At 36.8% G+C, this 13,157-nt stretch overlaps 1 protein-coding gene across 1 annotated transcript; it reads right to left on the bottom strand.

Annotated features, from left to right (window-relative positions):
- Positions 1–611: 611 nt before the first annotated feature.
- LOC134650509 (dual specificity protein phosphatase 14-like) lies at positions 612–4,970 on the bottom strand. The gene is made up of 4 exons (XM_063505466.1): positions 4,693–4,970; positions 2,355–2,577; positions 1,733–1,869; positions 612–873 (listed from the first exon to the last, which is right to left on the bottom strand). The coding sequence occupies exons 1-4, from the start codon at positions 4,785–4,787 to the stop codon at positions 684–686; spliced, it is 645 nt and encodes a 214-aa protein (XP_063361536.1). The 5' UTR covers positions 4,788–4,970; the 3' UTR covers positions 612–683.
- Positions 4,971–13,157: the final 8,187 nt, after the last annotated feature.

The following is a 13,157-nucleotide window of genomic DNA, read 5'->3' as shown; positions in this document are numbered from 1 at the left end:
TTAAGTTCCTTCAATTGTAATTTTACTATTGCTGTAATAATGATCATTAATCACTACTATTAAAGGTGTATAGATTAGATATATACTATCTGTGAGTTCCTAAAGTGTACTGTTGGATTAATAGATACTCAAAAATAGTTCTGAAAATGTTGACTGAATTAGAACGATGAAAAAACAATATTTTCATTTTACATCAACAGAGCTGACTTATAAATAATATGATACCGAAAATAAGTAAAGTGATCATAACAAATGACGGTAAAGTACAAAAATGATTAATATTATAAGTGTAATCCAAATTACAGATCCTTGTTATATTTAACTTAATTACTTAACATTATATCGACAAATAATCTTAAGAAATAACTCCTCCAGTCTTTCAAACCTCTCCTAGCACATCCGAAAGCATTCATTCGTTCAGTCTTGTATCACTTCATACGATCTCTTTCAGAGTCCCTATTCAGATCTACACAGTTACTTTAACAAGATACTAATAGTTACTATTACGCATGAGTAAGACTAAAAAATACTGAAATCATTCAAAACCAAAGAATAAAGAAATTAAGTCGTGTTTACTACAGGTAAACCAAGAATATTTGTAGAAAGATATCTCTAAAGTTCAGTTATTGGCACAGAATACCCACTAGTATCTTGCTAAACACGCAGTCATACTTGTCCAGTCATTAGCACTTCTCGATCGGACCATATCTCTTCCGGAACCACATCATGCCTTTATAGTCCGGTTCGTAAACGTCCGGGATCTCCTTGTCGATGGCCTCGCAGTACACCATCTTGACTGAGGGCACACCGAACAACCTCTCTTCGTACTTGATCAGCTGTTTGAAGAATCCGGTGTTCGGCCGAATTTGCGGTCTGGAACAAGTAAGGCTTTATTAGCCAAAGGTCCATATTAATGGTAACCGATGCGTTGTTCTACATCCAACGGCTCGGGGGTCATCCATTAATTACATCACACGTTTAGGGGGAGGGAGGGGGTCAAGAAAATGTGACATATTGTGACATGGGGGAGGGGACACAAACTTTGTGACGTCACTTTAACTTCATCAGTAACCGAAAATTTATTTAAATTATTTTATTCGCTGTACATTTAAATAACAAATTTTTAAAACGATAATCGTTTTTATTCGTTTAATTTTCTTTCCTAAGCAGTTTTGGGTTTTAAAATTACTAATATTTATATCGTCAAAAATATTTTGATAAAATATTAATAATACTTAGGTACTTACTTAATTCGATTTGGCGATTTCGTAGAAAAAATGTGACGTCACACTAGGGGGGAGGGGTTTGCCAAATGTGACCAAGTGTGACAAGGAGGGGGGAGGGGTCAAAAAACCTAGAAATTCGTGTGACGTAATTAATGGATGACCCCTCGGTACGAATCGGGAATATACATGTAGAAAACTAACAATTTGAATCTTCCGAAGACAACCGTGTTATGTGCTTGGCATGGGTTTTTATAAAATATTCTTTCCAAAATCATCACGACATTAAAATATGGTTCTCTATCCAAGTAAGTTTGTCATCAGTGATGTTATCATTCATCACTCTCAGCTTTTGTCAAATGGACTGTCATTGCCTTCGGAAACTAGTACTTATTGAGATTTATGAGACAAGTGAGTAACAAATCTTTAACTTTTTGGAAACTATCAGCCATGTGATTAACACACCTTGTGGCATCTTACAAACGGTGCAAACATGTTTGGCGTCTTACCGTCTAAGTTTCATATGGTGGTAGGCGTCCCGCAGCGTCATCTTCTCCCACTTGATCAGGTAAGCTAGACATAGCGTGACAGATCTTGACACGCCAGCGACGCAGTGCACCAACACGACTTCTCCTCTTGATACGACCTACGGCAAACAAACATAACTTAATTACAACATATGTGTCGAAATCTAGTCAATGGACCCACTTTGTCGTTTACCATAAGGACGAGATTTGCTTGTATCTTTATTCGAATAACCTGCCAAACCGTCCTTATGGCACGCGACAAAGTGGGACTTTTTGCTTGGAAACTGCACATATTATAAATTTGTAAATAAATACTCTTCGATAGGATGGTGAATCTTGTTTAAATACAGTATTATTGTGGCGTAGCGTAGGTATGTGTATTAGAATACATCGATTGAATGTTCACCGCTGCACCATTATGCAGCTGTTAGTCTAGAATGTCTAGATGTTAGGGACATCTCTATTCTACACACAAATGCGGCCCTAGGGCTGAGACCGAGTTTTGTTTTGACACATCGAATTGAAAGTGTATTGTTCTTTTAGCGACACAATGTGAATAGCTCCTAAAAAATAGGATGTATCGTGAACTCCTAAAGTCAATTACCTCATTGATCAGATCAGCAACCCTCTCCATATACGGGTGCATGTCAGAATGCGGGGTGTCGAGCAGCGGCACGCAGTGCAGCGGCGCCCCCTCGAAGGGCGGGAGCTCCGGCGCGGCGCTCACCACGAGCCCGGGCCGCAGCGCCGCCACCGCGCCGGGCAGCGCGTGCGCACCGCACACGAACACGGATGATGTGACGCGGGACACGCCCAGGGGACAACCTCTGGAAAAATTTGGTAGTTAGTAAGCAGAAAGGGTACCAATACTACGGGAAAAGTTAAGCTAATAGATCGGATACTAAACAGATCACTAGGTATATCTTGAGCGCAGCAATCAATCTAGGTGCTAAAACTATGTCCTAAACTAAGGCCTTTTCTAATTTTTACATTGATGATATTGTAAGGGATAATAAAAGCGATAAGGGACAATATTTCTCTATCAGTAACATAATATGTAATTATGTTTCCCTTGACTTGATAGGCATTATTATTACAAAACGACGATGAAGATATATTTATCTTCATCGTCGTTTTGTAATATTTTGTTTACCTCAACTACATATTAAAATGACTACAATAACCTAATTTCTTTTTAAAATTTTAATGAAAAAAATTATCACGTAATAAAAACACGTAGAATTCATTTCGTTCCGGCGCCACTATCGCCACATTGACATGATAAAAACATTACAGTCCCTCAGAGCTCTCAAATTCGTCTCGCCAACGCTAACATCCCGTGTTGCCGAAGCTCGCATTCCAAACAGAAGAACGTAAACAAGGCACATTCCTGACTGCCGTGTCAGCTGGCACGCCGCCAGCGCAAAGGAAGCTTCGCCCGTGAACTATCACGCACATGACTACATTTTTGTCAACTATCGATTGTGTATAAAATTTCCCGCGATAATGACAGGATAAAGCGTCCGTGCTAAGCCCTACAACTCGAATACATACCGACATACTTAATGATATTTGAATCGTGTTATTCAGTTATCGGGCATTCCGCTTGTACTTGTTTGGACATGTCAGCTGTCCGCACATGTACAATGTACATGTAACAATTAAATTTCTTATAAGTTATTTAATTAACAAATATCTGGGAGACCGAGCTTTGCTCGGAAAACATATAAAAACTCACAATAGCCCGTTTTCCCAGAGATAAAACCTAGCTCGATCGATTTTTCGCCCCCGAAAACCCCCATAGAGCAAATTTCATCGAAATCGTTAGAGCCGTTCCCGAGATCCCCGAAGTATATATACATATAAATAAATATTATACAAGAATTGCTCGTTTAAAGGTATAAGATTCCCGAGATCCCCGAAATACATATAAATTAATAAATAAATATACAAGAATTGCTCGTTTAAAGGTATAAGATATAAATATATTAATAACAATAAAAAAGGCGTAATTTGTATTGTATACAGTGTGTAAATCCAATACGGGCGAATATTTAAACGGTGGTTAGCATAGGACCTAAAAAGTATATTGAGATAGATTTTACTTAGAAATGCATTGAAAATTTTAACCATACAAAGTAATTCGGCCCGCAATGTAATACACCACACAAGTTACGGGATACGAGCTTTTTAAAGTAACTGTCAACGCTTGTTGGCAGTTACTATAAAAAGCTCGTATCTAGTAATGTCATGTCATCTTCTGTTTCTTAATGTTTGCAGTACATTGCTGCTCGGTACATGTGGAAAAAATTAATCACGGGGTCATAATTAAGTGTAACTTAAAAAAACATTTTAATTAATGATAAGACGGGTAAATTCTATATCTGGTTTAATTTATTGCCCGTATTAGACTTACACACTGTATAGTAATAGTAAATGTTTGTAGCGTACCTAGGTTGTTAATGTATTTTATTATTTTTAATTTTTTATCAATGTTTTATATTATTTTATTTTGTAAATGTAATATGGGTTTTAACATCTGAAATATAAATGTTTTATTTTATTGGAATTGTATATTAATGAAGTGGTTCTAACTTTTCACGTCCCTTGAGTTAGGAATCAATATTTTTATCATAAGTAAGTATTGATTGTATCAAAGTTGTCATTCCGCCCGAGGAGTTGTAAAAATTGTTGACGATGATGATGATGACCTATTGTATGGTCAAGAATATATGAATCCTGTTTTTTTTTTATTCTAGTATAAAAATAATTGTATTAAATTAACACTAGGAAAAAAAACTTTTTGTTTAAGTCCTAGCAAAGAGAATAGAGTGTTCTCTTTGGTCGTAGTCATAAATGAACTAACCTATTGTTTAAAGAAATGGTTTTTAAACAAGTGAAAACAGGTAATCGTTTTTGACTTTTCTATTTCCTGTAATTACCTGTTTAATTCTTCCTTGGTCAATTTCTGCGTTTCCTCGTCCACCCGCGGTTCCTCTCCCACACACGACACTTTGTCGTCAACAAGAACCTTCATCTTATTCACCAATAACAATTATTTGAAATCCACTTCCAACAAAAATTCAAAGTCAATGTTCGGTATCGTGTTCGATATCGATAAAGTTTTAGATTTGATCTAACGTTAAAGACGTGAGTCTCTCGCGGAGTCTGAAGCCGAACTGAAATGTTTGCGCGCGCCACAGATAATAAAAGCACCGGCGCCCGCGCAGGCACCTGAGCGTCCTGCGGCGCAATATCCGGCATTCCACGGTTATTTTCGTACGGGAGTGACGATTATTTTGTTTACAATCCATACTTATTTTGGTTAGTCAGATCGGGATTCCCTTAACTAGAGTCTGTTCGGAATGCAGTCCCGAAATCGAGACTGCAATGTTTTTAACTTTTAAATTTTTTGACTGACCATAAACTACGCACTTCGCGACCAAGTTTTTTAACCGGCAACGTCGACTTTGCCGTCCATTTTTGAGAAAAATTATATGACTGAATAGGATTTTTTTCAACAAGAGCACTCTGACAACGCAACTGCAGTCACACATCCGTCAACGCTTGCTCCTGTTGAAGCCCCTCGTTCTGGACAGAACATGTCGAGCAATTTTTTACTTAAAACACGTAAGTGACCCGTTTTAACATAATTATTAATTATAGCTGGTCAACCAAATCTTGTCAGTAAAAAAAGGCGCGAAATTCAAATTTTCTATGGGACGATATCCCTTCGCGCCTACATTTTTCTAATTTGCCACCTTTTTCTACTGTCAAGATCTAGTTGACCACGTATATATGTAAGTCTCACGGAACTTTTGTTAGGTAAGTTATGTATTAAAATTCGGTATCTAAAGGCTCGCCCAATCACATCTGCGAATACCGCCATTCTTTAACTTTAATTTATTTTATTTATACATCAAGGTCATACACATTTTATAGTATGGTCATGGTTAACAAGTCCGTGTCATTCCTGTAGACATAGCAAAGTTAAGGAAATCTAAAGCTAATTTTTACGCTAGAACCTTACAGGTGGGATACATTTTTTCAGTGGGTACTATAGAGACCCAAACTAGGAAAACGGGATACATATATATGAAGGTTCAGGCGGAGTATGTCACTTTCTTAGGACGTCACATTCTGAGTTCGTCACTTTCTGACTTTGTCACTTTCTGAGATCGTCACATTCTGAGTTCGTCACTTTCTGATTTTGTCACTTTCTGAGATCGTCACATTCTGAGTACGACACTTTCCGAGGACGTCACTTTCTGAGTACGTCACATTCTGAGAACGCCACTTTCTGAGGACGTCACTTTCTGAGTTCGTCACTTTCTGAGTTCGTCACTTTTTTAGCATAGGTACGATTTAACAGTATAATATACCTGCACGAAAGATGTATACTGCCAGCAACCAGATTAATAGCTGTTTGACATACGGTCGCTTTTATATCCTACTAGTGATGGGTAGGACATCAATTTAAAATGAGTTTGTATGAGTACCTCATTTTCTAAAATGAGGTGTTACAATGTCTTACTTCAAATGAGGTGAGGTACTAGCATATTTTCAGCATCGACTGTTCCATTAATTCCAACAGCGACAATTTTTTATGGAAGGTTTATGTATAATTTGTTAACCCGTGCGAAGCCGGGGCGGGTCGCTAGTTATTATATAGAAGTGACTAACTTACCACCTCAGATTAAAGTGATGTGCGCGAGTAAATGAGTAAAATGAATAGAGGAGTGAAGTAAGACATTTTTGCGGTACGAAGTACTGCGACAAATTAACAAAATGAGTGGTACAAATGAGGTGCCTCACGAGTGAGCGACTCAACACTATATCCTACATACCAATACCAATCTCTGTTTGCCTTACGCCTGACTCGTAGAGAATTCCATTTGGCAAAACGTCCTATGTGTCGTGCAATAAAGTGAAAATAGAGAAATAAATAATAATAAAAAACAATCTAATTATGTTTCAATCAGAGTATTTAATTCAGAATAAGTACTTAGAAACTACAAGCACCAAAACATTTAGCCACAAATTGGAGTTAGGCCGGCAACAGCTTCAATTCAATACACATAAATGTATCGCACAGTAGGAAAGGAACCATGATTTTATCATTCTCCGCTGTGATTAGCTCGTGAAGGTATCACGGCAAGCTCGCTGACACCAGTAGAAGGTCATAATTCCAACATATTTACATTTAAACGGACTGCCGCTCCTTTCGTGACAACATATTCTTCAGCATACCGCGTCTTCTGTCATGTCTCCATAAACTCAAACGTCTTTTTTTTCTGATGATAGTGTAAATTTTGGATACCTATCTGCGTATAAAAATCAGCATTGCAGTTTTGTTTCAGACAATATTTCTTCTCGTGTCATCTGTGGAGAATAGGCGTCAATGGATTTTTTCTTCAAAGCGTTGCCGAATTTCAGAATATATGTTCAGCCATCAATCACTTCTGCGTATGGAGTGATCCATACTCTCATAGTTCTCATGTTCTTTATTTGTTTGTTTTCTTCCTATATAGGTTACACGATGAATTTTTAAATTATTATTACATTATACTTTTAGCCTGACAATAGAAATCTAGCATGTCGCATGCATGTCGCCGATTTGACAACGCTGATTTTTTTTCTATTTAAAATGCGAAACTACAAAAAGGTTATATATAGTTTGAGGACTGTCTCATTTCAAACATAGACAGAGATAATCATACTATCTTTGTCTTACTCTAGTATGTACTGGCACCCAAAATAAAAGGATGAGTATAGTTTGTATTGTTCTTATTTAATGACAAATTGGTTTAACCAACTATAATTTGATAATATGGTGCGCTAGCTTCGACCCGCGACTTCATCTGCGTGGAAATATGATGATAATAATTATAGCTGGTCAACCAAATCTTGTCAGTAAAAAAAGGCGCAAAATTCAAATTTTCTATGGGACGATATCCCTTCGCGTCTACATTTTTCAAATTTGCCGCCTTTTTCTACTGTCAAGATCTGGTTGACCAAGTATATGTCCTTCCCCGGGCCTCAAATCTTGGGGAACGAAAATTTGATTATTTTTGCGCTACGACGTACGGTTTAGGAGATACAGCATTATAAAGTTTTTTTTGTTTTTTTTTTATTTCTTTTTTGTTTTTTTATATATTAATTAGGGATTTCTTACAGAGGAATGAACATTTTATTATTTTTGCACTACGACGCACGGTTTAGGAGATACAACCCATAAACCTTTTTCTTACTTTTTTGTTTTTTGTTTTTCGTGTTTTTTAAACATCACTTTGAGGTTTCAAAGGGGAACGAAAATTTGATTATTTTTGCGCTACGACGCACGGTTTAGGAGATACAGCATTATAAAGTTTTTATTTTCCTTTTTTTTTCCTTTTTTGTTTTTTTTTTTTTTTTAATATTAATTAGGGGTTTCTTACAGAGGAATGAACATTTTAATATTTTTGCGCTCGGTTTAGAAGATACAACCCTATAAACATTTTTCTTTATTTTTTTTTTCGTGTTTTTTAAATATTACTTAAGGGTTTCAAAGGGGAACGAAAATTTGATTGTTTTTGCGCTACGACGCGAAGGACCTAATTATTGTTTATAAATCATCATCATCATCATTATTTCCAAGCAGATGAAGTCGCGGGTCGAAGCTAGCGCAACATATTATCTACAGTCCGTTAACTCTAATGACCTTCGGATTTCAGAAAGATACTTACATCGGGTATCGGCGGTAACACGCGAAGGTGATACTGCTATTCTGCTTTCTTACTCACTCACAAAAAGTTTTAAATTTACCGCAAAAAGTTAGGGATACCTATTGTCTCAATGTAAAATAAGCCCTAATTGAATGACGTTATGCTTAATATTTGGTTGATGACTATATTGCTATTTGACTTTTTGTCATATTCTATATAAAATAGAATCAGAATTTGAAAGCAGAACGTCACACCGTCATTTACTACTTCTGGCTGAAATTATATAGAGTGGTAATAACAGTCACATTTTTTTTTGTAGGTAAGTAAGTATATTTTATAGTTTGTGTTTTTTATTTTATCTCTAGTTTTAATTCAAATTTACTTTAAAACAAAAGAATAAACTAAAACAATAATTTTAAATTTAATTTGTAAATATACAGTAAGTACTTAAAAGTCACATATTTTAATGAATTTAAATATTTACTTACCTACTAGTTATGGTGGTATTAACTACTCTATACAAGGTAGTACAAACCTCGATGTCCAAAAATTTTTTTTAGATTCTTCACTACGTGGGCTATCAGATTACTAATTTGGGAACTTTCCACCTCGGTTCCTTTGACCGGCGACTCTGTCAAATTATGTTATTATGGTGTTAAGGTCCCTTTTTAGAGTTTTTCGTAAATAACTCTTGAACGGTGGCCCGTAGCAAAAAATGTTCTACTACATAAGTAATCCATATAAAATTTCCTACAAAAAAGATTCAGTACACTTTTTCGCTAGGATCAATGTTTTAAAATATATTAAAGTGGGAAAGTCACGTATAATTTATTCCAAGGTTGTTATTTTTTAGTTTTTCGTAAATAACTCGTAAACGGTAGCCCACAGCAAAAAAATATCTTTTACGTAAATAATCTATTCTTATAAAATAAATGCTACTTTTTTTCGCTAGAATCAACATTAAAAAATATATTTTCTATTACGCGATTACGTCCGATTTTACCCGAAAAACGAATTTCATTCTGAGAGTTAACGGACTGTAAGTATAGTTAGTCAAACCAATTTGTCATTAAATAAGAACAATACAAACTGTACTCATCCTTTTCTTTTGGGTGCTAGTACTAGAGTAAGACAAAGATAGTATGATTATCTCTGTCTATGTTTGAAATGAGAGAGTCCTTTGACAGACTACTTATATATAACCTTTTTGTAGTTTCGCATTTTAAATAGAAAAGAAATCAGCGATGTCAAATCGGCGACATGCTAGATTTTTATTGTCAGGCTAAAAGTATGATGTAATATTAATTTAAAAATTCATCGTGTAACCTATACATATAGGAAGAAAACAAACAAATAAAGAACATGAGAACTATGAGAGTATGGATCACTCCATACGCAGAAGTGATTGATGGCTGAACATATATTCTGAAATTCGGCAACGCTTTGAAGAAAAAATCCATTGACGCCTATTCTCCACAGATGACACGAGAAGAAATATTGTCTGAAACAAAACTGCAATGCTGATTTTATACGCAGATAGGTATCCAAAATTTACACTACCATCAGAAAAAAAGACGTTTGAGTTTATGGAGACATGACAGAAGATGCTGAAGAATATGTTGTCACGAAAGGAGCGGCAGTCCGTTTAAATGTAAATATGTTGGAATGACCTTCTACTGGTGTCAGCGAGCTTGCCGTGATACCTTCACGAGCTAATCACAGCGGCGAATGATAAAATCATGGTTCCTACTGTGCGAAACATTTATATGTATTGAATCGAAGCTGTTGCCGGCCTAACTCCAATCTGTGGCTAAATGTTTTGGTGCTTGTAGTTTCTAAGTACTTATTCTGAATTAAATACTCTGATTGAAACAGAATAGATTGTTTTATTATTATTACTTATTTCTCTATTTTCACTTTATTGCACGAAACATAGGACGTTTTGCCAAATGGAATTCTCTACGAGTCAGGCGTAAGGCAAACAGAGATTGGTATTGGTATGTAGGATATAAAAGCGACCGTATGTCAAACAGCTATTAATCTGGTTGCTGGCAGTATACATCTTTCGTGCAGGTATATTATACTGTTAAATCGTACCTATGCTAAAAAAGTGACGAACTCAGAAAGTGACGAACTCAGAAAGTGACGTCCTCAGAAAGTGGCGTTCTCAGAATGTGACGTACTCAGAAAGTGACGTCCTCAGAAAGTGTCGTACTCAGAATGTGACGATCTCAGAAAGTGACGTCCTCAGAAAGTGACGAACTCAGAATGTGACAAAGTCCGAAAGTGACGAACTCAGAATGTGACGTCCTAAGAAAGTGACATACTCCGCCTGAACCTATATGAATACGTATAAACGGGATACCAGAATCGTTAACTTTTATAATATTGTCCACAGAAGTGACCGTTTTCTAAAATGTGTTTATCAAGACGAACAAAAGAATTCGTAATCTTCGTTGAATCATAGACGTCGGAGCTTCCGCCGAGTGATTTATATTTCCTCAAGTCAGTCACAGAGGCGATTCTCATCTTAGTGTAAGGCCTGAGTGGGCGCTCGTGTTGGGCGTGCAGCGGGGCGGGGCATACAAATGCAAACATATAGTAGCGGCCTTAGTGCACGCTGCTCAAATCACTTGTGAGCCAGACGCCCCGCTGCACGCCCCGCCGAACGCTCCGCTCCGAGCGTCCACTCAGGCCTTACACTTGCACTTACCCTTCACATTCTTTGTGTGACTGGAATAGCCGCGGAATTCACCTAGGTAAATCTGAGGAAACTCTGGGACCGTGGGGGCCCAGCGCGAAAGTCTTGTTAAAAGAGATTTCCCAGCGTGAGTGAGCGTGAGTCATTATCCAACCAAGGGGATAATGACTCACGCTAGACCGGATCGGGGCCGGGCCGGAACTTCCGGCGCTTCGTTTTCTATGGAAAGCACCACATGATCAGCGATCAGCCGTCATAGAACATGACATATTGGACGCCACGGCGCGGGCACGGCCTGGTCTAGCGTGAGTCATTCTTAAGCCTGCCCTAGTAGCACGGTCACATTTTTATCATTTGTCACCATGCCTGTCACGTTCTAACAAGTATGTAAGTGCGAAAGTGACGGGCATAGTGATGAGTCGATAAAAATGGAACCGTGCTGAGCCCGCTGGTCATCCAAATAGGTAACGTATGATATGAGGCATTGTTACTCATAAAGGCGACCTAGATATTATTTTTAAGTTTTATAATAGTTTAGTTTTAATAATTATTTTACTGTGTAGGTATACTATCATTAATACCTCTTATTATGTGTGAAATTAGAAAACTATAGGTAAACTAAATCTGTAGGTATATTTAGTACGGATAGTCCGACTCATGTCCCTAACAAGTTTTAAAGTAACTTGGCATGAATATAGCTTTATGTAGGTAATATAATTATTATAGGTAATTAAAAAAATAAAAAGGGAAACAAAGTTTCAAGTGGACGTTTACCCCCTTTTCCCCACTTTTGTGTCCCATTTTCCAGTTTTTCATTGTGTTTGTTTTCATTGTGATTATAAGAGAAAGGCCCTGGCAATTTGCACACGACATCGCAGCTCGCGTAACCTTGGCTTATTTCATCGGAATGTAAGAGCATGATGCAGTTATTTTAGGACACATTGTTTTAGCATACAAATATAGAATATAACTAGCTCAGTATGATATGTATTTACATTTTAATCCTGAATTGATTTATGTGACTAGCTGCTATTTTATTGAATAATTGATAAGTTTAAATGATTATATATCACCTTATAGAATTGTCTAAAGTCGTATAAAACTGTAAATAAGTACCTACTATTGTGCACCCTACGTTGTCATAAATTGTAACACCTTATTATGTAACATGACAATCATCATGACAATGCAATATTGAATAAATGACTAAATGACTGTTCCGGTTGTTATCAGATTTAAATATGTACGTCCAAAATTAGGACCGATAAAAATACCTTGCTTCATATTTATTTTCATACTCGTATAAACAGTGGTTACCCACCACCGCCACCTTCGCACTGCAATTAGTGCAATCGCAATTAACCATAACTGGCTTAACACGCGTTTTAGTCGAGTGTGCTCAGAGCATAACAAGGTCAACTACGGCGTTGCGTGAACAAGAGATTTCCTTTATTGGATTGGTCCTTAGAATAGAATAGAATATAATTTATTCGTAAGCACAGACAATAAATACATAATATGAAAGAAAACACAAAATAAGATTAAAGTGCCACGAAATGGCCTCATCTCAGCATGTTGCTTAGGACCCAAGGATGGATTTAAGAAGTGAAGCCACCCAGATTTTAGATGCAGGTGGGGGGTTTTTAAGCGTCTGCGATGCCTGAGGTTAATAATTCTTTAAGTTTAGGTTCTAAGTCAAGTTCAGTATCATTTTCAACTTTTGGCCTAGTAACTAAAATGATATAGATATCAAGATAAAATTGAGGTTGAGCGCCCCCCCCCCCCCCCCCACCCTAAAAATTTACAACAAAAATCTTGGTGGCTCCACTTCATAAATCCATCCTTGGGTCCTGACCAATCCTGCCAAAGGAAATCTTTTGTTAATGCAACGCCGTCGTTTAGGGCCTCCACTCTCGACTATTTATGAATAACTTCATTTTAGCAGTGTGTAACAACCCTAAATTTTTAGAGATATGTTATCATTATCAATCATTTTTTGACT

This window comes from Cydia amplana, chromosome 8 (genome assembly GCF_948474715.1).
Source record: "Cydia amplana chromosome 8, ilCydAmpl1.1, whole genome shotgun sequence".
Taxonomy (NCBI): domain Eukaryota; kingdom Metazoa; phylum Arthropoda; class Insecta; order Lepidoptera; family Tortricidae; genus Cydia; species Cydia amplana.
Note: the sequence above shows the minus strand (reverse complement) of the source record. Positions and strands in the feature narration are given on the sequence as shown.